Source organism: Meleagris gallopavo, chromosome 3 (assembly GCF_000146605.3).
Source record: "Meleagris gallopavo isolate NT-WF06-2002-E0010 breed Aviagen turkey brand Nicholas breeding stock chromosome 3, Turkey_5.1, whole genome shotgun sequence".
Classification (NCBI taxonomy): Eukaryota; Metazoa; Chordata; class Aves; order Galliformes; family Phasianidae; genus Meleagris; species Meleagris gallopavo.
In genome coordinates this window covers 43,960,728-43,987,469 of record NC_015013.2, presented here as the reverse complement: position 1 = coordinate 43,987,469, position 26,742 = coordinate 43,960,728, and the positions used below count along the sequence as shown (strand labels likewise).

At 42.9% G+C, this 26,742-nt stretch overlaps 1 protein-coding gene across 1 annotated transcript; it reads right to left on the bottom strand.

Moving 5' to 3' along the window:
* Positions 1-7,438: 7,438 nt before the first annotated feature.
* Positions 7,439-25,773, bottom strand: APCDD1 (APC down-regulated 1). Its single transcript, XM_010708796.2, has 4 exons — positions 25,499-25,773; positions 23,983-24,514; positions 10,781-11,102; positions 7,439-8,493 (listed from the first exon to the last, which is right to left on the bottom strand). Exons 1-4 carry the CDS (start codon positions 25,756-25,758, stop codon positions 8,042-8,044), a joined length of 1,566 nt encoding a protein of 521 aa, XP_010707098.2. The 5' UTR covers positions 25,759-25,773; the 3' UTR covers positions 7,439-8,041.
* Positions 25,774-26,742: the final 969 nt, after the last annotated feature.

Below are 26,742 nucleotides of genomic sequence, written 5' to 3'. Positions count from 1 at the left end.
AATTTTCATTTCTTTAGTTTTGCTGGGTTTCCAAAGTGCTGCTTTATGTTGCGTGGAAATCTTTTGTAGGCTTTTAAAGCATCACCTCAAAGAACTAGCTGTTCAAAGAACTGCTTTTCTGTCCCTGAAGCTGTGTGTTAGGCAGAAAACATCTCTGTTAGAGGTTATTTATCGGTGGATTGTGTTCACTGGCATTATAGCCTGACCTTACTAAGGACGGCACCAAAACCGATATCCCCAAATCCAACAAGAGTAATAATGAAACCAACAAAACTAAAACCCACCTAAACATTTGGGTATGTTGTGTTGGCAGTATTTGAACATGAGCGCATAACATGGACATGAGTGTGGAGTTGGTGCTGTAGAAGAAAATAAGTAGTCCTAAACCTATACAACCACCATGGTGGTGATATGACTTGCTCTGCACTTAGGAATGGCAAATTATTTTTTCATTGCTATATTGATAGTCCAAGGACAGGTGATAAAGCTGTACTTTGATTTTTGGAGGTACTTCATCCAGAAGTGTCAAACACCTCTTCAAACCCATCCATGTTGGGCTTCTGCAGGCAAATGTGCTCCAACAGTAGGAGACTCTTAGAGGTTAAACCCACGGTTATGTGTTCTCTGGAAACTAATGAGTGCCTCACTGATAGGACAGCTTTCCAGACTGCATTACGCTCCTGCATTGGTTTGAAGGCTGGCTGAAAAAGCAGTGATGATAAGGATTTAGTAACTATCTGGATGCATGAAGATGGTGCTCTGTTCTGTAGTGTTTGAGGCAGTGCTTTGAATCATGCAAGGCAGTCCGTGGTTCATAGAGCCATGCCTTGGGAAAGCTCAGGAGAACTGACAGAAAACAAGACTGGAACCTGGGTCAAATGCAGCTCTCTGGAGCTCTCATCTGAGCCGCTAACGAGTGCAGCTTTGATAATGGAAGGGTGCTTCATAGAAGATGAAAGTAGTAGCTCATTTGCCTTGATTGCCTTGTTAATCACCTCGGGTTACTTTAAAACTTTGGAAAGATTAGATGTGGGACAGATGCCCCATATTCAAGTGGGAGCTCGGGAGTAGCTGGTATCATGTAGAGGAGGCAGCGTGGTAGGAAGAGGCAGTCATGAGAAGAGCAAAGTAGGCTGTTTCAGAAGCTGCTCTGCTGATGGCTTCCTTTTCCCAGATCTTCTCCAGGAATAGGGATTCTTCTCCATCATTAAGCATAAGTCACAGCAGCAGGTCTTTGTAAACAAGAGAATTCCAGGGGGAGGACTTTTGCTGGAGAAAAGTATAATCCCACGTGTTTGCACCCTCGCTTCTCTAACACACTGCTGAGGCACTTTGGAACTGCTGTGCTGTCATAGCTGTATAAGAGGATGGAAGGAGAAACTGATATTTGGAGCTGCTGTAGCAGCTCAAAGTATTTCCCAGACCTCTGATATTAGGGAAAAGGAACTGTAATGTTACGAGCCCATTCCTAGTGCTGTTCAGAAGTTGCATTTATAGAACTAGAGATAAAGCAGCCAAGCAAAGGTGGATGTTTTTACTAACCTACGGTATGCATACAGCTGCCTCCTGATCTCACCTATCTCCTTGCCCTGTATGGAATCAGGGAAATGGCAAGCACCTGCTTTTATAATACACAGGGTGAGCCAATAATAAGCTAATCAAGAGTTTGTCAAATACATTTGTAGCATGTATCACCTGTTTGGGAGTTTGTGTAACTCTTTGGGCACTTCTAGCGAATGTGAGATATTGCTCATTAAAAATGCTGGTAATTCCATGAGCAGCGTCCTTAAATGTAAGCTGTATATACGCATACACACACCGACCTTTCAGATGCCGTTTATATACTGGCATCAGGCGAAATACGTTGAAGCAATCCTTACGATTCGGTAGTGGCCGCCAGATGGCGGTGTGCTCTTACCGCCCACCGGCGGGAAGCAGTGCGGGCTGCGGGCGCGGCAAGGCCGGGCCCGGCGGCACCGCGTGGGGCGGTCAGTGCTGATAAGGGCTGTGCGTCATGGTGATCTTCTTCAGTTTTCCGTGAGGTGCTAATAGAAACGTGACCTGGGAGCTGGGCATCGATTTAAAGAAATCCATCAGTCGGTCTAGCAAGCCATGGATCTGGGCCCGTGATTTTTCTGTGGATGGAATTGCAGAATTTGAGTTAGTGATGGAATTAATCATAGAATCACAGAATGGCTTGGGTTGGAAGGGACCTCAAAGCCCACTGAGCCCCACCCCGATGGGGCACCACAGCTTCTTTGGGCAGCTGTGCCAGTGCCTCGCTGCCCAGAGTGGAGAATTTCCACCTGACATCTAACCTAAATTTCCCTCATTTTACTTTAAAGCCATTCCCCATTGTGCTTTCACTATCAGAGGGTATAAAATGTTGACTCCCTCCTGCTATAAGCTCCTTCAAGTATTGAGGTCTTCCCAGAGCCTTCTCCAAGCTGAACAAGCCCAGCTCCCTCAGCCTTTCTTCCCAGGAGAGATGCTCCAGCAATCTGAGCATCTTTGTGGCCCTCCTCTGGACTTGCTTCAACAGCGCTGCATCCTTTTTATTCTGTGGGCCCCAGGACTGGACGCAGTACTCCAGACAGGGCCTCACGATGGCAGAGCAGAGGGCAACAGGTGACCAGGAGAAGCAGTTCCAAACAGCTTGAACTGATCACTTTTTCTTTGTTTGAAAGCAATGCTCCCTTGCGTGGCTTTATTTTCCAACAGAACATCTTGGGAAGGGCTGTGTGGTTCCCATGGGAAAGGGCTGTGGGAGCAGTGTCAGCTTAGATAATCAGTGTTCCCTTAGCTAATGAGGATACTTGTGGTTTGATTCCTTGCAACCATCTTTTTTTCTGCCTGAGAAGAAATTTTCTTTACCTCAACTACTGTGTTCAGTTTTGGGCCTCATCCCTGGAGGTGTTAAAGAGCTGTGTGGATGTGGCACTGAGGGACATGGTTAGTGGGCATAGTGGTGGTGGGCTGATGGTTGGACTAGATGATCTTAGTTGTCTTTTCCAATTCTATTAATAATTCTATGATTATTTATTGCTTGCAGCAAATAGTAATTTTCTTTTAAATTAACAGTGAGTGCTAGAGAGAAGGAAAAAGCTCTTGGAAAATATTTCTCAGATGGGAAAAAATATGGCAAATGAATCAAATAATAAAATTCAGAGTGAGTGGTACTGTGTTTTAGTACCTACCTTTCATTTTTGTGTCAGGAGGGGTAAATTATGCCACATGGAACACACTTAGGCTTGGATTCATCTGTGCCCACAGCTTTGCCTCTCCATACAAAAGAGAAAGGAAGGCCCCTACTCTTAGACTCCGGCTGCTGCCTTTGCAGTGCCTTGTTACTGCGGGCATGCTTCCTGATGTGCAGCCTCATCATGCAGCAATCTGCTGTCGTGGTTCCAAAAATCCTGAGTCATTTCTCAGATGCAAACCTTTTGAAGCTGCTGGTGGAAGTCCCACTGGCTTCACTGCACCTCTTCTCTTTGTGCAAGTGAGGCTGTGATGAAGTGGTGCAGTGCTGAAGAAAGATGCTTTTGTTATCCCATGCCTTGCTTTCCATTCTTGGATCATTTTGGACTTTTTTCTCCTTAGAAAGTGTCCTCTCTGCTCCCTTCCCTGGGCCTTAGCCCTTAGAGCGAGGCACGTTCCATCTGCTCACAGCTCCCTTCTGACAAATGTTTTCTTTTTGTGGCAACCACACCCTTTGCACGGACATGCCACTACCCTAACCTCACGAGCTGTGGCTGTTATTGCTTGTGGTGTGCTTCCAGCCTGCAGCACAGCTCACTTTGCTCCCAGAGCCCAAGGATGAGCTGTGAGACCTGGGGCATCCCAGCTGCCTTCACCAGGGCTGCTGCCAGTGTCAAGTTTGCAGCCAAAGGCAGTAAGAAAGTAGCTTCTCTGCACAGATCCCTCAACAGAGGGATGCTGCATCCTGAGCTATCTATCAGCCTTTAGAGGTGGAGAACTAACAGATCACTGACGTGCATAAGATGCAAAGGAATCCTTCATTTTTCAATTAGGCTTTTTTATTTCAATCAATAGTTCAACAAGTGCTAAAACTTCCCCGGCAGCTTAATCTGGAACATAGAATTGAGAAGAAAAATACCTTCTATAGCTTTACAAAAATATAAAGATTTTTTTTTTTCTTTTAAATCCTGCACGTGAAGCAAGCACACTCAGCAAACTCAGCAAAACAGACACTACATTTTAAACTGCGGACCTCTGCTCAGCAAAGTGATATTCTACGCCAGGGCAGCAGGCACAATGTGTAAACGGTACAGAAACAGAGCAGGAAGACGTGGTACAGCGTTCCAATCCCTTCTATCGCTTTTTAAAACCAGAACGTCTTCAAAGAGTTTGCCTAAGAGCTTCTTCAGATTGGTCCTGCCAGTTGGTCTTCGAACAGGACATCACTGTGGTACTAAGGGGAAATGAGCATTCACTTCTTTTGGTGATCAATGAATATGCCACCATCCACTGTTTCACGTTAAAGCTGCTGAGCTTTGGGATGGGACAAGTTGCTCAGTTTGCTGCTAAGGCACTTGCTGCTTAACTCCTTTAGCAGTCAGGGCTGCCAGCACATGAGGTCAGGCTGATGGAACAAAATGAATGGAATATATTGTATCACAAATGCATATGCCGTGCGGCGGTTAATTTAGTGCCTGATGAAATGGGAAGATCAGGGGAGTTCAGTGCCTAGTTCCGCGCCTGTAACCAAGCAGAACCCTCACAGAGCACAGGGACTGACAAATAAACCGCGTGCTCTAAAGGCTGACATAACTTAGTCCAACTTGGCTTCTGTTGGCTAACAGCAAAATAAAGGGAAAATATAGACCCAAGGAGGAAAGATGGTGCAGCACATGCTAAGAATCTAAATCACAGAACTATGTTTCAAGTCAGTGATACAAATAAACCAGAAGAGCCATTGTATACCAGAGCCAAAACAAACCTGAATTGGATTATTTGCAATGCGTTATGAAGGTCTTTTTCGAGTGCTTCCTTTTTAACCATCTCTAAATGATAGGAAAAATAAATGTATTTCTTGTACAGTTTGCACAATCTGTGTCATGTTTGTATATAGTGTAGCCCCATGTCTTGGCAAACCTAGATCTTTGCAAGCCTGTGCTTCATAACAAGGATTTAACTGTTGTAGTGCACATGTGAATGCACTTTTTTGAGGTAAGAACAAGACAGGTAGTTAAAGAATCACAGAATCCTTAGAAGGGACCTCTGAGGGCCATCTAGTCCAACTCCCTTGCAGTGAACAGGGACACTAGATCAGGTTGCCAGGGCCTGATCCAGCCTCGCCTTGAAAGTCTCCAGGCATCTACTACATCACTGAGCAACCTGTTCCAGTGCCTCACCACCCTCACTGCAAAATATCTTTTCCTTGTATCTAACCTAAATCTACCTTCTTTGAGCTTGAAGTTCTCTTGAGACTGTTGTAAGACTCCTGACATTAAGCAATTAAAGCAGTAATCAGCTGTGCCCCTTGCCTTGGTGACTATGGAACATGGTGCTATGGGGTGGCTCCTTGGCATTGGGTTCAGGCCTGCTTTACTGGAACGGTCAGCCAGGACTCAGCTGTGTGTGGCACGTACATAGGGAAGGATCAGGGTTTAATAGCTCTCAGATATTTGTATTTTCCAGAGATGACACTACCTAACTACCAACTTCACCACCAACTACCTGGTTGCTGGTGAAAGAAGCTTGTCTCGTGTGGTCAAAGGAACGCCACACCAGGCACATCTTTACATGTAAGAGCTAACAGGTGCTCACTCACGCAGCTAAGTCTTAAACAGAAATGAGAAGCTAAGCCACTGTTTGAAGAGATGTGTCTGGGATCTTGAAATAGCTCGATAACGCATCTGGAGATGTGCTGGTGGATATCTGCTGACTATAAAAATGAAGTCTAGCTTGAGAAAACTAAGTCCCTTCTGGTTCTTAGGACTTGACTTGCCACAGTGAGCTGGCTTTCAGCTCCTTCTGTCAGGCTGAAGGAGAATCTATTATCTATTATTAGGTGTGTGGATGAGCACTGCTGAGTCATCCTGGCCTCTGATTCTGACTCTTGAGCTTTCATGGGCTTTCTTCAGTTTTTCATGCCTGAGAACAAGTGTGAAAGATGTGACCGATCTGGCAGCGAGAGCCTGTGGTTGTGCCTCCTCATGCTGCCTTAAAAATGGGTGAGCGGACTTTGTTCCCACTCTGTGGAAATCCCTGCCAAAGGCTGACGCCAGCTTGGAACAAACTGTGCAGAAGGCACGCACTGTGAGGAGGCAGAGAGCCTGAGTATGGCCATCTGCTGCCTGGATGGCTTTTTCCTGCTTGTTCAGCCAGGAAAACCCATGTTATCATTGTTTCCAAAGCACGCTTTTGCTCTAGCGTACAGTATGGAGACTCACCTATGTAAAGCTGAAAGCTTTATTCAGGATGAGCTTTTCCTATGACTCTGGGAATGACCCCCTTAGAAAGTTCTTCCTCCTGTAGCACAGGACTGGACAGCTGGGAGCTGTGACCTCACTCCCTGTACTTCTCTCACAGTTCCTTCTGGGAGCTAGCGTACTCATGCATATCAGTAAATGCCTCAAGGCTGAGCCATGTCCTCAGTTACTCCCCATTAATATGGGGATCGTGGTTCATCCATGACTTGCTGGCCCTGAACACCTCCCTCACCCTCTCTGCTTTCACTCGTGTCAGTATGTATATGAGGATGTATTGACCACAGGGGATATCTGCGGGTTTCAGGGCAAGCTGCTGCTTATAGAACACATCATCTGAGGGCTCTGCCTATCCAACTCTGCCAGCAATGTCTGCCCAAACCGATGTGGGTTCAAGCTTGGTGAAAACACAGTGCATGTTGGGACTGCCTAGCAAGGAGAAAAGCAGGGAGGCAGCGGCGTTCATGCAACTCCTTCTCATGGCTCTGGTAGGCAGGGCCGGTCTCCATCCATCAGACCATGAGGGTCTGCTTCCTGCTGCGTTCTTGCTCTTTAAAGTAGCAGCGGTACTGGGGCCCATGGTGGGCTTGCTGCTGAGCTGCTGAGCTTCCATCACTTATTTCTAAAAAGACCACTTACATCACTGAAACCAGGTGGATAAGTAGGGCTGCACGTCATTAGATCTGCTGCTTTCATTCACCCACCTGGTTGATACAGCACCCAAGGCACAAACACTGTGCCTTGGGGTATATAAGGCCTCATGAATAGGGCAATGGAGCACGTCACTGAAGACTTCCATCAGCAACTTAATGATGCTGTGTATATCTGACAGAAAAAATGTGGCTCCTGTCTGGCTTTAAGGGGACCTGGTTGTAACTACTCGCTAGATACATAAGAAAGTGTTGAAACAATTATGCAGCTAACGAAATTGAATGAGAAAATATTAAACCACTGGTTATCTTTACAATTTGATGACTGTAAAACAGTTTAAATTACTTGGAATATCTTTTAATTGGAGATATCAACCATTTAGCACTATCTCAGTGGAGGGCTGTTGACTTGCTGTTTCTTTCTGTGTTGTGCTGTGAGATCATGACCAGGTAAATCTGTGTGGTAAATCCATCCTATATACACGTCTCTACCAGAATCCTGAAGCCAAGAGGAAACCGCTGTCACCGATTTGTTCCATGGAGTTAAATTCTGATGAGAAACTGAGTGTTGGGCAGAGCAGTACCACAATGGTAAAATGGCAGAGACAATGAAGCAGGATCACAACGTTCACCCCAGCAGTTAAAAAAATAAAAAATAAAAGGAGACCCCCTCCCGCCCCCCAGAAGTCTGCAGTCCTAAAGTGCAATTACTTTTGTGCAGTCATGTCAGGCCAGGGATCAGACTGGATGAAGTTCAAAGCACAAACATCAAACGAGTGCCGTTCGTGATTCAGGGAGGGGGGGAAATAAGGAAAAGAACAACAGTTCTCAGGCATTCAAGTGCATCAAGAAAATAAACGTCCCTTTCTTTCTGAAGAAAAACAACCCTCAGTCTGTGGAATCCTGGCTTTGTAGTCATGAAAAATAGTTTTTTCACTTCTAGCTGAGAATGTCCCAATATGACACAGTACAAATAAACAACACCAAAGCAAGAGCTGAGGCACTGGGATGTTTTGCTGGTGCCCCGCTGCTATACAGCCGTATTTTATTCTCCTCTGGTGACTCTTCAGATCTGGGTACGGATGAAGCGCACTGAATTAAAGGCATCTGGTAGGACGTGGCTCTCTTTTCCGGTCGGTCTGGGCTGGACCCATCACTGGGTCGCTGGCCATTGTACAGCAAATACCTGCCCCTGGCATCCTGCTCCATCTTGAAGATTTCGTACTCGGTGTGAGGCAGGCGGATGCCAAGCGCGATGCAGCCATTGGTGTGGGTGACATCTTGCTGCACCCCGACTTGCCAGGAGCCCTGCGCTCCGCACTCGTTCCCATTGAAGACATTAAGCAGAGAGGCTGTGGACACATCCATTGGTGTGACCTTCATGTGGTTCACTGTGAGTGAGGAAGAGATGAACTGTTAGCAGAGGAACAGAGATGAAAGCAAAGGTGACACGCTGACATCAGCCTTATGACCCTTCTGCCTGCCCGCTCTGCACAGCATGCTCCATGTCCTCTGCAGGCACAACCTTAGCATTCAATTAATGCATGCTATGGTCACTGAGGGAAGGAAACTGCAAAATCCTTCCAAAACTGACCCCTTTGTCTCTGTTCATAACGACTAATGCTAGTGATGTCATGGAGGGTTCAAGTCAGATGTGCTGCTTAATGCATTTAGAAACCAAGGGATAAGGCTATTTTGAATACACCTCAGTGTACGTGCTGGTGCTTCCTGAATTTATGTTGGCCTGTCCTTTAATCTAACTAACAGGAATTATAGCAGCTCTGAATGATTTTCCTTAAATCTTTTTTTTTTTTTTACATTGCAGGTGTGGCCAGCAAATCTATGCATTGTTTTACATCTCAATGTAATTACTTCTTGTAGAGAATGCATACACACCCAAACATTCAGATGGAAAAAACCTGATGGCTCCATATCTCAGTCAGAGATTGAGCAGAGCTTTACATAAATTCCAGGCAATCCTTTCCAGATAAAGCCTAGTTGAGATGCATTAAAGAGGAAATGAGAAAACTCTACTCGTATTTTATTAACATACCTATTAAACCAGAAGGAGGGCTACTTATAACCTACATTTATCATTTTTAAACACATGTAAAGCTAGGGAAACAATAATTTTCAATTGGAAAATTTGTAAAATACCACATTCTCTATATATTATCTGTCCGTTTTTTTTTTCATGACTTAAGTATTTCTGAATGATGGGGACCTTATCTAAACAGTGGCTGCAATATCAAACAGATATGTTGCAGCTTCTAAGTTGCTTCAGGTGTGTTAAGTTTTACTTTTCTGCTGAGTTTAAGAAGCTGGGAAAAGCCAAACTGAATGGGCCTGTGGAAGCTGAACAGAGATTCTTTGTGTGCTTTTAGTACTGTATCAAGAAAAAAATTCCAAATGGATTGCTGCTGCCCAAAACAGAAGTAAATAACCAACCCTCATGCCTCCTAACACACCAAACTCCCAGATTCTTTTGCAGGTCATTAACAATGTGCATGTCTTTTTATACTTGGAAATTTTTTTCTGAGGTTTTATAAGAAGATATTTGATTCAGTGGCTCAATACTTGTTGTCCTGGCTGGCATAAGAGATAATCTATAGAGAGCGACCTGAAAGTTTTACTGGAAAAAAATCAGTGACTTTGTTTTGTGAGGCAAGCTGGCATATTATAGTCATGAAATTCAAGCAAAAACTGGAGCTGAGCTGGAATGTATTGCATACAACTAAGAAGAGCAAAAGCTCCGACAGGCGAGGATATCCTGCCTCCTATGGAATTCCCAGATCAGTACATCCTTTCTTATAACTACTTTCCTAAGTTGGACACATGGAGAAAGCTATATGCTTCTCACATGGTAATTAAAGGAGGAGGAGAGGAGCCTACAGCGTGCTTGGGATTTTAACATGCTCTGCTGAGGCTGGTGCAATGGAGGGATGTTTTGTTTTGGAGATGTTTGCTTGTGTAAGTGGTTAAAATCACTGAGCTCTTTTTGAGCAGGCTGCCATGAGGCTGTTGGTATGAAATGACTTTTCAGCTGCAGGGACCTGGAAAGTGTCACTGAGTGCCGCTTCCTGGAGAACTTGAGGGGGTTCACTTAGATACATCTAGTCTGCACTGTGGTGGGATTAATCAAAGCTGGCTTTGGAGACATCCCTACATGCTCTAGGCCCTTGGAAGCTGATGAAATGACACACACTGCTGTATCTGTCTTCCCAGAAAATTATTTATATCATTTATGGCCATTTTCTGTCCACTGAAGGAGCCCTAGGACATGGATCTAATCTTGAGAATTTTGATTAGATGCTTGATATCTGGCTACTGGACTCCAACAGGTACTGATGCAAGGTCTTACTTTATTATGTCTTACTTAGAGATTTCTGTTTTTTGCCTCAAATGAACCATAGAATGATAGAAGGGCTTTGGCTGGAAGGGACCCCAATGATCATCAAGTGAGTATTGCCTCAGTGGCAAAAAATGCCATGCAGCTAGACAGTTTGGCTGGGTGCTCACAGAAAGCCTTCCAAAAGAGTCTCCCATTACATAACTCCGAAGAATAATCATAAAATAGTCCCACAAGTAACAACAGAACTAAGTTGTTAGCCACTGAATTGTGGTGAGCAAGCTCTGCTTTGGTCCCCAACTACATGGCTACCTCTGCCCCCACACTACCTTTGAAGACAAACTCCGTTCCGCCCATCACTTTGGCCGAGTGCACTCCTCGGCTGTAGCGGCCTTTGGCATAGATGGTGAAGGTGGGATGCTTGCAGATGGGGTCTGAGTAGTGGTAGTAGTGGCCCTCCCAGGTGTTGTTGTTGTCATGGAAGATGAAGTGCCGCGTGAGGAAGAGGACCTCCGGCCGCACCTCACAGCGCTGGCTCACCCACTCGCCGTGCAGCCCGATGGTCAGGTCTGCCTTGGGGGGCAGGATGGGTGGGTGGTGCTCATCTGAGCGGTAGATGATTCTGCACGCAATGCACGTGCGGTCATGGTTCTGAAAGAAAGCAGAGAGGAACTCTCATGAGGTGCCATCTGCAAACAAGGGCAGATAACCAGGGCATTTGTTTCGAGCTGTTTCAAGCAGGAGCACAATTAGGAGATTAATTCCCAAATATAAAGTGGACATTTTAGTTCAGCTTTTGATTGAATCTAGAAAAGGCTAACCGTATCCTTCAGTCACACAAGACGTGGTCAGACTGTAACTTACTATGTAAGAGACTTGATGAGTCTCATGTTAGAAATTATTACCTTTGTTCAGCTCTTTGCATCAGTTGTTAGCTTTGGTACTGCAGATGGACACGGGTGTCTTAAGTATGCTCTTCACATGGGCAGCAGCCTGGGAGAAGAGCCACCTGCTATTTTAGGCCTTGTCAGCTTTCCTGAGCACCAACTTTTGAGACATTCCCTTTCTCTATCTAGCAAAGTCCCAACTGTAGCCTCTGCAGATTTTCCTCTCCATGTCAGGCATGTGACCCTGCTGACAGCAGCAAGGATAGGGAGATGTGAGTGAGCCTGTACAGAGCCTATGGTGCTCCAGGAAGCAGACAGCCTAGTGTTGCTGAACATGGTGAAAGCTTTATGGCTCCTTCCAGCAAGTGTAGGGTTTGCAGAGTCTGTCAGGCTCGATGACGGCTTGCTGCTGAACTGCTCTGTTGAGCGCAAGCCTCTGGAAACCAAGCGTCCCAGTTTCCATGTCCGTGAGAGTTGAGGGTGTTTCACAATGTGCAGACAGGGCCTCTCAGAAGTACTGCCCACTGTGCCCTGGCATGGGAGTATGACCTGGTGAGTTTCCTCACATCACCTCGTCAGTTTGAGCAGCCACTGGAGAAAGAGATGTGTACAGAACAAATACTTTTTCTTCACGTCCCTATCCAGCTCTCTTCTCTGCAATCTCTCTGAGCTCCTCTCATTATACAGATGCTCAAATTCATCACTAATACTTCAAGGTCCACATGTGCCACTATGGAGTCAGCATTTCTCCATTTGCTATCTTCAGCTTACAGCACACCTTAAGATTCACAGTTACACATAACACAATGATATGATTATAGGTAGCTTCAGAGAATCAACGCATGACTCAGGCAATATATCCCTCTTGCATATATTAAATAGTGTATATGTTTGCCTTCTCTTCAGATTACGTAGACTCAGAAAGTCAGTAAAAATCAGTAAGTCTGCTGCTAGATTCACTGGGATGTAGACTAATGGTCTGTGTACAGAATGACAAGAAATCATACAATGGCTTGGGTTGGAAGGGACCTCAAAGTCCACCCAGTCCCACCCCGTGCCGTGGCCAGGGCTGCCTCCCAGCAGCTCAGCTGCCCAGGGCCCCATCCAACCTGGCCTTGAGTGCCTCCAGGGATGGGGCACCACAGCTTCTCTAGGCAGCTGTGCCTGTTAAATGGTGTAGCCCAGATTCATCTGAACCAGTGTTGGCCCACAGACCAGCTTTGAGGAGGAGGCTGGACTTGCTGCCTCCAGCAAAACTGCATGGTCACTATGTTACTGAAGCGGACTATTCCTTCCCTTTGCGGAGCCTGTTAAGTAATTTTAAAATTCATGTTTCAGCATCTGCAAATGGATAGAAGGACCATAAGAATATATAGAAAGACCAAAGAATGTTGAACTGAGTAAATGCAGCCGAAATGCAAAGTCATGGCCTGAACCAGTGATTGAGCACCTGGTGGAAGGCAGGGCCAACCCAGGGGAGCTCAGGTGCATACAATGCCCCTGAGTGACTGGAAGAGGTGGAGTCAGGATCCTCTCCTTCTCAGACCTTGTTGGCAGTGGAGGCAAGGGCATCTTGTTGGAGATCCATGACTATTTGAGGTCTTCCAAAGGTAAGCAGCTTTTTTCTTTGCTTCTGCATTTGGGTTTGTTCTCTTGTTGCAGCCAAAGACATCCCACTACTATTGCTGTACTTTCCATCACGTTATAGTGTTACAGTAAGTGAAATGGAACTGGCAAAGTTGGCATGGTTTTGTGGCATTGTAACTAAAATCAGAGGCTAGTGCAAAATATTTAGTTCTCGTGGGCACCAAAGACACTAGTAACACACAAAGATTGTGAAACTGGGGTGTTAGAATCTGAAACTGCAGGTTTCAATTTGGGTTTACTGATGGTCAAGAGAAGAATCAAGAGTCGGTATGGCTTCCTATTTTGCTCCAGATTTCTTGCGTGGCTTTCCCATGTGACTTGATCTCAGTTCATACTAACAGACAATTACAGCTTTTTTGTTTGATGTAGGTTAAAGACTGTGAGCTGTCAGCAGACAGAAATTTTAGGTGCTGTAAGCAGGTGAATAAATTAATAAATCAAATGTAGCTTAATGTAACAAACTTCCAAGCGCAATATGACAGAAGTCCACTGTCTTCCTTTCTCTTTGTCTGCATTAGACTCACCAGGTTTAATCTGCTGTCTTGTTTGGGACTTATCAAACTGGTTGTTGAACTCTGCCTTTCTTTGGAGGTTGTCAAGTCTCTTTCTTTGGAAAGTGGTCTGGTTTCACAGAACTACAAAATTTGGCGGTGTCCTTGCTCAGATACCTGAAGTAAGCTGAGCCAGGTGCCTACCTCACACTTGTTCCTCCAGTGTTGCTATCCCACAGTGGAGCAGATGAATGCCACAGCTCCCTAACTAATAATTTATCATTGTGTTTGTCCCACTAGCATGACGGAAAGCAAGATGGGGAAAAGACAGCGTTACAGGAATAAGTGTTTCTGTTGCCTTTCTTCAAAACCTGACGAAAAACAGAAACCCTTCTTGTTGTCTTCCTGGTCACTCTTGAGTGTCTGTGAGATTTCTCTGTTGTTTTTCAAATTTAGTGCATGGACAAGAAGGAGTCTTCAATCAGGAAGGACTACCAAGCATAAACATTCATTTTGCCATTTCTGGAGCAGTGGATTTAGGTTCCATCTCTCCCCTCCACCGTTAATACCCATTTGAATTATGAGCCAAGGCTCTGATGCTGGGCAGAGAGTATTATCATCGCTTCATGTCTTCTCCATCACAGTGAGGTTGCAAAAGGTGCAGATGAGTCCCACCTGCAGCTGCTTGGTCCCCTGTGCTGTCTCTTGGCTGTGGCAAGTGGTACAGTGGGTAGAAGGCTCATGGAGCTCTGTAATGCAAATGAGTATGTAATTGTGAGCAGTCCCTTTCTCCTTATCAGGAGTGGGCTCATGTCCTGAGGCACAAGGATGAGTTATTTCCCCAATCTTGCAAAACTCATGCAAAAGGAATACACGGCTCTCCTTATGCTACTGCTGTGGGTGGAGGGGATTCCTTGGACAAACTCAAGGAAGGTCCAGGCTAACTCAAATCAATGTGAAGTCTAGCAGTACAAATATTTCTCTGTAGTTCATCTGGCTCTTTGACCTCTGTGGGCTGTATCCTGAATGATGATAACTTCTAATTTCCAAGGACTGTGCCAGCTATGATGGCCTGGCTGGCTGCTCTATTAATGAAGGTTCACACTGCTTACCTTTCAGTTACTGGAAATGCACCTAGATGATGTGGCTGAGGCTGCAAGAAGGACAGGGAGAGGCTGGGAAAGTGAGGAGGGGAAGCAGCAGTATCCCTTCCACTCCAGTGCCTTGCTGATTTGATGTGGGGTACAGCCTGATGAGATACCTAAATGTATCACTTTTCTGACATTAGTGCTTGAACCTAAGCCTATGTAAACCTTCTTCACTCTGATTCTATCTCCCACAGAGTTGCAAACTTCTCAGTGGAAGAATATGCCACATGTAAAATTCCTCAGTACAATTTCTGTCCAAGACATGAGAAAGATCTGGTTTTCTTAAGAGACAATTGGACTTAATTATGTGTAATTTATGCTTATCAATTGACCATATTTTTTCAGTGTTGCTTTTTTTAAATCAACTGCTCTTGACTCTTAATTACATTGGCTAAGGCCTTGCAAATCACTCCCTTTCCATTTGTCTCAGGAAAGATTAATCTCTAAAAACAGACGTTCAAAGAAAATATGGAACAGAGGCAGAGACATTTGAGTCCAAACACGATTAAGTACACTCAATAAAAAGCTCATTTGGGCATGACATAAACTAGAAAGCAATAAAGTGATCAGTGGACAAGATGAACATCTGTTTTATGTTTGGGATATCCTAGGTGTACAGTGCAGTATTTCTAACACCAAGGTCTTGCTAAAAGGAACAGCCCATGAAATGGCTGCTGCCCAATGACGGGCAAAGGGAAGGTGCCTCCAAGCAGCTTCCAGAGCTGATCCGTGCAGGCCCAATTCCTCATTCCCTGGGTGCTTCTCTGAAGCCAACTTCTGAATTAATCCATGAGGCCACGTGGGTTGAAATGAGCCCAAATCTCTGGCTGGAAACTCAGTTCTTGTACTTGGGGAGAAAATAGTTTATGACCTGAAAATTTCCAGCAACATTTTTCCTTATCCCTCTCTCCTGCTGCCTCAACTGAAGTGGTAACAGGGCCAGGCTGCTCTGGAAGCCAAGGAGGGAGATTTCTAATAAAAAAGCAAACAAGGATGAGGTTACTTGATCTTTTTCCCAATTGCTGTGGATAGTCGGAAACACAAACCTTCTCAGCATATCCTACTTTTTAAATTCCATGTGATTCTGTGGCTGCCTAGGTCTAACTCTCCTCTCATTAATTTATAGTATTTGTTGCAGTCTAGGATAAAAAAATAAAAGAAATCCATCATGCAACCAGGACGAGTTCTCTGCTAAAACGGAATTTGGATAGCATGTGGAAACATTCTTCTGGAAGGTGTTCTAGTTTTATTTGAACACCTTTGCATTCTGACCCTGTTGTTGTCCAAGATATCTGTGAACCAAATGTACAGAGAATCTACCCTCCCCTCATGATTAAAGCAGAAGCTGAACTCGGTGCTTAATATCAAGGAGTGGACTTGCAGGAGGTACTTCAAGTTGTATTTAGGGACCAAACAAACAAGCACTGAAAAGAAAGAGGAGTTTGAAAATATATTTAACTGAACACCCTGTTCAAACACATTTGCTCCCTCCTCTACCCATTTATGTTTTTTATGCTGAAAATGTGTCTGTATCTCAATTAAAAATTTAAAAGCACTATTTGTCTGGAACAGCTCCAACCATAGCTCAACATTTTCCCTGCAGAATGCAGTGCATTCCTACTAGAAAAGATTAGGAAAAAAATAATCTGACACTTTCTCATCAGATTCTTATTAAAATGATGTGAAAATAATGAATATATACAATCTGGAGGAGGAGTGAAACAAAGCAAAATTGCTTTTTCTGATATTTTTTTTTTTTTTTCTAGTGATAAGTGAATGTACTATTTAAAAAAAAAAAGAGAAACATTTTTAGGGGCTTTCTGGGTATTTTTAATGAAGAACTGTGACCATTTTCTGACAAGTTCTCTCTGTCATCACTTACAGTGGCAAGCAGTTGATATTTAGCCATACCAGATACATTAAGACAAAGGCCTAGCAGGCAGTGATGTGTTACGGTAAGCTCTTAAACCATCCAGAAGTACAGCAACTTTTTCAATAGGCCTGGTACTACAAGAGACGAGGGACTGGTATTATTTGGAGTTCTCTCAAGTAGAGGAAAAGGAGCTGACAAAGAAGTGGTGAACCCAAGCAGTTTTCTCAGTAGCAATTCTGCATTTGCAAGACCTTTTAAGCTTATAAGAAATTACACATCAGTTTCCTAAAGGAATTTGTGAAATTGCCTCACCTTTTCTTTTTAGTTGAAGCCACTGCATAGTGGACGCATCCTTCCTAACCCATAAGTTGGTTAGGAGATTCCAGCATCTGTTCTGCCACAGTATGTATTCTTTGTGGTTAGCTCTGCTATCTTTGGACTCCTCCTCACCCTCCTTCCCTCCCAGTAATGCTAATGTCAAACTGAAGCCCAACCCTGAAACCCTTGGCAGAGCTGTAGCTTCCTTCTGCAGAGTCTCTCTAGGAACCTTTCAACTTTCAGTTTTTGTTCAAACTCAGATAGATATTCTGTCTGGCTACTCTAAATGCACTCATCCCTCCCTTATCATGTACCACTGTCAGCTGGGTCTGTTCCCTCTGCTGGGCTGCTGTCATCTGTCCTGCTCAGTGACAATACCTTGTAAAGTCATGTATTTCCCATTTTTCTAGCAATATCCTGCCCTTCCAGTCATGTACTGACATTAAAAGTATTTCCACAACACTCTGCTGCTGCTGTTTTATTATCCACATCAGCGCAGGTGCAGCATGGAAAGCTTCTTCGGAAGACTAAGGTTCCCAGCTGGCACAGAGCCATCTTTAGCCAGCACTGATTTGCATTGGTTACTGATACATGGTCTTGTTTGTGGTTAGATGCATGGTCTTGTTTGTGGTTAGAAAAGGTTGGGTTGCATTTACATTGTATTGTGGGTGGCAAAGGCTAGCACAAGCCCCACGGCAAGGTGGAGATGCTCCTAACCAGCATATGGGGCAGCCCAGGCTCCAGGTATCCAAAAGTTCACGTTTCTCTTGTGTTGGGTGATTCCTTGTTAGGGCTGATCCTTACTATGAGGAAAACTATTGATGAAGAAAGGAAAGAAAATGTTTTAGCTCTTATCTCTCACATTCACCTGAATGCTGCATGTCATGGGAAGGGCACACAGAACTGGAACAAAGCATGTCTGGATAGGATGCTAGGAAAAGGTGTCAATTCAAGTAAAAACTCAGAAAAGACACTGCCAAGGAGCCGAGTCTACCCAAAGGACACTTCTACAAATTGCTCAGTGTAGTATCAAGCTCCGCTCCTCCACCGCTCTAGATAAGAGACCGGACAGCGTTTTAACAAATGGCTGCAATCACTTTTGTGTTAGAGAGAGATAATTTGCAGGCTTTCCATGACCTCATACAAAACGAAGTTGGCGAACGTGCATTAGGCTGGCTCTGGGGAGTTGAAAAGCACAGCTGACACAGTTATAATTCAGCCTGCCAAAGGGAATGAAGAATAACAAAGATTTAAAACTTTAATTAAAAAATCTTGAAGCAAATGAAATTCTGGGGAGAGCAGTAACTCCTTTGCAGGGCTGTCAGTTTGGGATTTCTTTTGGTGTGGAACAGAAGAGCTGCATGCCGGAAGGAGGGTGGAGATGCGTTGGGAGTTATCTGCAAATGTGTGCTTGTGTCTTTTCAGATATTGAGGAACAGCTTTTATTAACTGTTCCTATGAAGAGAAAGATAGTGAAGGAATCTGAAGGCACTATCGTTACACAGCTGTCTGATCTATCATGTTGATTCCATTGCACAACCCTGCATAAAACTGAAATACAACCAAAATGAAAAACAAGAGTCCTCTGCTTGTTCCTTTCCGGTATAAGGTCTATGCAAAAGATGGGAACAAAGATAAAAAAAGGCCTTTTCTCAGATGAATTTACTTGCATGTCCTCTATCCCACTAAGATGATACTAATTTGTAGCGACATGAATATTTTGGGAAGTATAAAAAAAAAATTCCAGGAAAACATGAAGCAACATACTGAATGTCCATTTTCAGGAACAGATATTTCAAAGTTATGCTGTGTTATGCCTTCAGAAAGCAACTTACATAAGCTTCTGAAATGCATAGTAATATTACTAGCGAGTCCTTCGTTGCTGCTTACGAAAAGTAATTACAATTAGGTGCCAACAGAATCAGGGTGTCATTAGGTTAGATGTATTTGCTGAAGGGCCTTCTTTTATTTTGCATACTTAAACAGTTAATTTTTATCTGTGGCACTGTATTTGTGTTGGAGCAGACTTTTACTGCAGTTGAAGAACAGACAGTGACCCACAAAGAGAAATATGGTTTTAAACGCAACACAGCTCTGGAAGGTTCAGTTAGAAGCTCTTTGATTCTCTTATCTCTGAAGTGCATCATACACACTGTTGCTGTTCATAAACCTGGAATTAACCTATTTGAACATTCTTCTGATATTCTTTTTTTGCTCCCCTCATAATTTCCCTAAGAGTCTTTGGCCAGTAATAATTAACAAAAGAAACCCTTCAAGTGTCGGCTTAATCCAGAAGTCTAGAAGTCTCTTAATCTAGAAGTCTCTGGCAAACAAAGCGGTTTTGTCCTCCAAAATTATACTTTTTGGTTGAGATAATCTTTTGCCTATTTCTCGGAGGCACTTCACACGTTTAACATCTATTCACTCATGCTTGGATTCGCTTGGGAGCTCCTCCAGTACATCACATTCCCCTACAGCTGAAGTAACTGAGTTTCAAAGAGTTGAACACCCGATTTGTCAAAAGCTCAAAAAACCTTGAGCACTTTGTTCTTTCACCCCCTGGCTAAAGCAAAAATCAAGCACCAGCCTCCATATGTAGAATCTGCATTAGCTGCAAAGGCAGCTTCCAATGGTGAATAAACTTGTCAGAACTGACAACTTGGGAATCTTTTCCATGTGGAAATCTTACTGAAAGCGTGGGGCCAGCAAATGTTTGAGCATGGCAAAGGCAGAAGGAAGGTTATTCTAGCATGTTTTAGGACTCTTGTGATGTTCCAGCCTAATTCCTAAATAACGATCTAACCAGAATGTCCTGGCATCGCAGCCATGGTCTGATTTTACTGTCAGTATCTGTCATCATCTCAGTCAGATGATAAAACAGCACAAGGAGTTCTTTGTTTACAAAACTATTTCTGAGGCAATCAGATATGAAATTAGCACGCCAGTACTGGTGTTGTAAACATTCCTGGCATTTTAAGCACACACTTTGAACGAATAATGCATTCAAGACTTCCTTTCCTACAAGTACTTGTATGAATTTGCAAATAAGGTATGAATTTATGACCAGTCAGCCAGGCTTGGTGTTGCCCTCATCCATGTTTCTTTTTGTACAGCACAGGCGATGACACTGCCAAGAAGTTCCACCACCCTGCCCTTTTCACCAGCGTGCTCTCTCCTGCTGGCTAAAGAGCCTGAGCATGCACTAGCATGAATCCCTTTTTAAACACCCTACCTCAAGGCACATCAAAGACTTTCAGCCCACTTCATCAGCAAGTTCTAATTCATACCTTGAGCAAGGCTGGAGGACTGCTAAGATAAATGTATGTAGCGAACTATTAATCAGCTGCTCTTAGGAACTTCCATGTATTTTACAAGAGGAATTTGTTTAAGGTATGCTCTTATCTAAGAGCATTTGTAAAGCTTTAGGAGATGACATATTAGATATTTTTAAAAGCTCCCTGATTTTATATGAACACTTGAGATACGGTAATCTGTGAAATTATTCAGATTTGTAGCTCAGCATAAAGCTGTCTGGTTTTTGGACGGCCCTTTTGATTTACCACCATGTGGTGAAATCACTGCAGGAGTTTGGAGACGGTCCAATTCTATTTGTTTAAAGTCCGGATCATGTGGCTTTGGCATTCCTAGCATATCCAGCAATCATTTGCTTTTAATTACCATTCATTTCAACCACATAAGTAATGAATGTGGCTACTGCATCCAACTTACAGGCTGTGTAAACTCTTGAGTGGGGTGGAACTTTCTTCTATATAGAGGCTTAACTATAAATTTAACTCAAAACGTGAATCCTCTTAGCTTATTTTAGGCAGGTCTTTATTATAAGTATAAAATAAAAATAAATAAAAAGGAAATGAAAAAAGCCTTAAATGAAAGATTCCACACAATACACCTGATTCACTTCAGAAGTAATTTCCTGGCCTCCCCAACCTCTTGGTATGACTGCAAAAACCTAAAAGAAAAACAAGTTGATTTAACGTTTCTATTTATTCATGGTGTCCAGTTTCCAGAGGAGTCTGTGACTTGTAGTTTTAAACTCAATTTAGCATTTAAACTCATTTTCAGCTGGGTCCCAGTGGAGCAACAATTAGAAAAGGAAAGGAGTTCAAAGAAGAAGGGTTATAACCTTCCAGCAGTATGTTTGCCTGTGCTTTAAAAAAAAAAAAAGAAAAGAAAAGAAAGAAAAGAAAAAAAAGAAAAAAAAGAAAAAAAAGAAAACCAACCAACCAGCATCTCTGTTACTATTCTTTCTCCATCCAGCAAACACAGCCCCACAGTCAGGCTAAGGTCCTGCTGGCAAAGAGAGCTTCATGGCTAGGTACAGGCTGAAACCCAGAAGTCCTTCATATTAGCTGCTTTGAAAGCTCATTTTTAAGGATATTTGTTATTTGTGCCGTGCTGAATGTCTACTACCAGCAAGTGCAACTTCTCTCTAGATAAAACAAATTTCACACCGAATTAGAACAAGATGAACCCAACCAAATTATGAAGAGAACCTACGCTGTGGGACACTCAGTCTATGTTCAACCTTCCTGCGCTTTGCAGCTGAAGTCTCCAGCTGAGACTGTTGTCCCAGCAATCCAGACCCTGAACATATAATACCATATACTGCAGGAGCCTACCAGGCTGGGCAAACAAATGCTTGAGGAGGAACAGAGGTAAAGTAACTTGCCAGAAGATAGAACTGAACAAAGAGGTCTGGAAGTCAGGACCTGGGGCCTCCATTTATGAAACTTCATGAAATTTATGTCGTGGAGAGCTGGAATTTTTGTGTACGTTGGTGTACTCAGAGTTAATTTTTGCTTTCTATAGTAACAGCACTTCCTGTAGCCAATAAATAAATGCCCTTATGAATGGCAGCCTCAAGATTCAGCCCTGCCAAGAATTGGCTACCAAAAGTCTTACTAGGAAGAACTGCACTTCATGAATATCAATGTATAATTGATATTCATGAATATCAATTGGCTTGTATGCCCTTCTACTCCCTCAGTTCATGTAAACATATAATATGGGAGCCTCCTCTGCGATCCACCTCACAGGTTTTCACTGATTTCAGTGCACACATACCTCAGGACAAGATCTGACCATTGTGACATGTAGGGCTGTGAGCTAACTGCATGCACAGGGGTTCAGACAGGCCCCCCCCATGCTGCCACAGCTCACTGACTGAGGCTGCTTTTACCTTCCACATAATGTCCATTGAAGTCAGAATGGATCATATCATGCTTGAGATAATGGGCTTTGTGAGTGTAAATGAGAGTTTCAAGTGCTCTCAGATATCTGTAAAATCTTTTGGTTTATACAGTCAATGTGGCTTGAGAAACAGACCTCCTTAGGCAAGATTTAATCCTTTTAATTTGAACATTACACTTTAGAGGAAATATTATTTTAAAAGCAAAAAGATTCTACCTTTTTGATTCTATGATAATATAAAGACAGGCAGGAAAACTGTGACCAGCACCTCCTAAAATTGCTCAGACCTGGACAAATGTCTTATTTGCATAAAACCAGTTGTACACCTGATTGTTGTGACTGTAATGAAATTACTAATAGGTGGAAATGTAGGCATTTACTGGGTCATCAATCAGTCCCTAACAGGGTAACTAAACTTGACCAGACAGATCTGAAAATATAGTCACCTCGATATACTACATCAAGATTTTTTTCTCTGTTTCACATGGTCAGAAAAAGATATACCATTTTTGCTGAACAGATGTAATGTAGCTGGAGTCAGATAATCTGATTCTACAGATTTTTTTTAATGTAGAGATTTAGGAAAGACCTTTCAATCCCAAATGAGCAAAGGGAAAGTAGATGTGTTTACTTGAATTAATTTTAGATAATTAAAACTGCCAAATCCAGAATTTGTGATGAGGAATATTCTGTGGTTCATCTACTGTTGCTAAAACTCTCCATTTTGAGAAGATGTATGTTTATGAACAAGAAGCAGATTCGTCCCATGCCACTTGAAGAAAACTTAATGAAAAAAGTGACAGCAGTGTTTGTATGGAGACATAGCTGGCTGTGAATTAAAATTATCACCAGGACACGCTTTTAAAATAATTAAAGGCAGATCACGTAAAGTCCTGAACTACTGAAATTTGTTATTCAGAAGAGGTAGACACAACAAAGGGTGGACGGAGTGGTTTTGAATGGAAGGGAAAGCCAAGGCTTTCCCATCAAAACTCTCCTTTCCTTTGTTGTGTTTCCTGCTATTGCTGATAAGCCTAGTTGCTGTTTGAACCAGTTACACAGTGAGAGGATTAAAAATGGTGATAACTCATTAGCTGGAAATGATCCTGCAGCAGTCTCTAGCTGGAACATACTGATAGCAACTGCAGCCTGCAATATGGTTCCAATTGCTGCGTTCCTTTGAAATGTCACCAGGAAAGATGTACAGACAGACCTCCTGCTACAGGCCATCAATGCCTACTCTTCCTGTTTGATTTTTATTTAACTTACCATGAGTTGATTGGTTGCCAGTGAAGCTGAAGGCACTTTGAAGCTCCTCTGAAAACTGTATTATCAAATGGAATTAGTGACCCATTCTAAATTCACCTGTTTTTCATTTCATTAATTTGTATGCCTGCTTCTGGATCCATGACCTGCACAGTCCATCCGTTTTTTCCCCTTCTTGCTGCCCCTTTCATGTCTCTACCATCCAGTTTCCTCTTTTTCTCTTCAGATTATGGATCACCCAAATTCCATGTGTTGATACAACCTGATTTCCTCTCCCCCCGATGCTCCTTCAGCTATACAAGCATGCACTGATGCCTGTTTCTCAGTCCCGCATCAAACTCTTCTCTTCTGCTAGCCTTCAACCACAGTCCTAGCCAGCAACTCCAGTCACCTCTGTAAGAGGTCTTCGATACCATCTTCAGACTAACAGTGGCCTTTATTGGCTTTAGCTCATCAGACTACCTTTCATGCATTTGATGCAGTCTCATAAACCACAAAAGGTACTACTTTCCTGAAATATGCTCTGTGATCTTTTTGTAAACGACTGCATCATCTGTAAAGCCACCATCCATTTCTTATTTTAGAACCACATCTGCACTTTAGATTACACTAGTGCATTGATTCAGAGGAGCTGAATAACGTGAGCTTTGCCACTAGTAACTTAACAGGATGCCATACACACATACATACCTTGGCATTTTGAAGAGGAGGTTGGTAACTGGAGGGTCGGTAGTACCTCCTCTGGGTTGCATCAGTATGAATATCTCCAAGAAATAGCTCCTCCACGAGGTGATCTAAATTGTGATGCAGATACTGCTTCTCCACGCGAATCAGCTGGAGTTCATGCATGGCAAAATTCAGAGCCTTGGTGCATTCACAGCCATTCTCTTCTCTGAGCAAATCATAGCTCACATCCTGTTCCCAGGGACTATCTTCTGGTATAAATCCAGGACATGTATTGTTGACCAACTCACTTAATTTTTTGGCTACTGCTTCATTGTGGCTTATGATCTGTATGTTGCGTAGCTGATAATCAGCTTCAGTACCCCCTCGGATGATCCAGGATGCTTGGCGGAGACGAATTTTGCCACGTATAACTAATGTGTAGATAGGGTTAGTGCAGCGATTGCCACCATAGTAAAACTGATAAGCTTTAAATGTATTATTGTGATAGAATCTATAAGATCTTGTGATGAACTCTGGGCCTGCTCTGACTTCACAGCTGTGGGAAGACAGAAACAAAATTTTAGCAAGGTGGCACATTTTAGCAAGGTGACAAGAATGAGCAACACTGCATGGGTCCAGAGATATCTGGGTACTCATGCCCCTCTGAAATGAAGTAAATAGGAACTAGGTACTATGATCTGCCAATTCACCAAGAATTTCCTCTGCTATTACAGTAATATATCTAAGGTTTTACTTCTCATAGGTTTAAATACTTTGCGTCATATTTCACGTTTCCTTTTTGTCTAATGACTACCATGTGACTAATTTTATGAAAAAAGTCACAGGTTATTAAACATCTATTCTTCTCTTTTGCATGGTAGATTTAGCAAAAGCACTGATAACATCAGAAAGTGAAATGCCAAATATCCACAGAACAGGATAGGGAACTGGCTTCTGCAGCTGCTGAAACCCAAGATTCTCCTACTACAACTCACTTGAAATATATGGGCAACTACTGCATGCTGAGACATTCAAGCAAAATAGCTCTCTGAATTAAAAGTTATGTATGGAGAGGAAAAGAACTGGTGAAATACAGCTTCTTAATTTCTTTTGCTAAGAAAACTAACTTGTGCTAGACAAACACTCTGAAAATAAGAATCCATTCAACGGATCTAATGCATGCAGTCTAAGATAGTATAATGTTACATTTGAATAAGCATTTTGGCTACTTGATGGTCTCTTTCCTATTCAGAAAGAGATTTAAAGATATTTCACAGTTGCTGTTTAAAATCCAGACTACAAATTGATTCATCAAGAATAGTATGCTATTCCTATGAACATAACACAGCTCCTTCTTTTATACATAAACTTACTATAAAGCATTTGGAATTTGAAGTATCACCATATTAAAGAAATTAGTTCCTCTGCTTGTTATATATATAAAAATATATATAAAAATTTTCATCCTTCTTTCTTCATTTCCTTCTCCTTTTCCTCTTTCACATACACCACTCAAGCATCTCGTTTGATCTTTCCTTACCCGGTAGAGACCCAGTGTCCCTCTATATTGGGAGGCATTTGCACAGTGATGCGGGCCCCATTGTGGAGGTGTTTCAGCATGTGATGACACTGTGACTCCTTGAAAGCCCTCCACGCACTCTTCTCCAAGGAGCGGGGGTGGGACCTGCTGTCCGTATGAAGAAGAGCAGAGCCTTCTCCCAGCCCTGCAATAGAAAAGCAGAAATTATCCAGTGATCCCAGTAAGAGAGCCTTCAACATGATAAAGGTGGTTGTGAACATCTCATGTTGAATGACACTTGTTCACAACATTACGTGTCTGGGAAAGAAGAGGCTACATTTCTTGTCTCATTTGAAAAATAAAAAAAATATGCAATGCTCTTCTTCTCTATAACTCCACAAAGGCTTGAACCTAAGTGCTGCATTTCTACGCCCAGTGATGTGGCTCTAGAGCTAAGTTTTACAGACACCTCTTTAATCTCTGGTCAGGACAATAAGAAATCTGGGCTTGGAATTCCCAGAAACTTGCATCCAGATCTGGACATAAACTGTGGTTTCAGCCCCCCTCTAATTTGAACGCTTCTATACTAAACTTGCAAACAAAGACTACTCTTGAAAGCCAAGGGAAAAACAGATCTTAAAAGCAAAGCCTCTGCACACAGGAAGCCTCTTTGATGACTGAGGTGGTCAATTAGAGGCAGATCCTGCTATTTTTATTTTAAAGGAGAAAAGGAATTTCAAAAGCTAATTTTGTCTCCGTCAAACAGTAATTTTGGTTTCTAGTAATGTATACATACAAAACCCACCAGCGATCTTTTTACACAATATTAATTGGACAAAATGAATATGTAGCTTCAGGAGGAATGCGTCTTTACTCTTTTAGGCACCAAGTGCTCTTCGATATGTTGGAAAACATGGATCAAAAGAAAAGCATGCATCTAGAGGTTAAGAGATGAAAAACATGAACTTACATAACAGGTGGGAAACCGTTAATACTTTATCAAAAGGAATTTAAATCCTCTGGGCTAGGAAAAAAATATGGGGTGTGCACTGGAAGCCAGTCTGGCTGTCTGGGGAGAGGGAAAGCTCAATGACATGTGCTCCTAGGGGTAAGGGTTAGGGTTTGCCGTGTCTTTTTTGATGACTTTCCTGCCCAACTTGGCTCTAGAACTGGGCTCTTTTGTATCACTCACCCTATGCGGTCCAAGCCACCAAACTAGACCCTGCTCTGTATTCCCCAAGGCAGATATCAAAATATGAGGCATG

What these genes read in the sequence shown, in the direction of transcription:
- APCDD1 (XM_010708796.2), bottom strand. Translation starts at nt 25,758, where the DNA reads ATGTTCACAACCACCTTTATCATGTTGAAGGCTCTCTTACTGGGATCA. An exon ending in GGACACTGGGTCTCTACCGG is followed by an intron (nt 24,515 to 25,498) that starts GTAAGGAAAGAT and finishes GTCTTCCCACAG; the next exon opens with CTGTGAAGTCAGAGCAGGCC. An exon ending in AACGGAGTTTGTCTTCAAAG is followed by an intron (nt 8,494 to 10,780) that starts GTAGTGTGGGGG and finishes CCTCACTCACAG; the next exon opens with TGAACCACATGAAGGTCACA.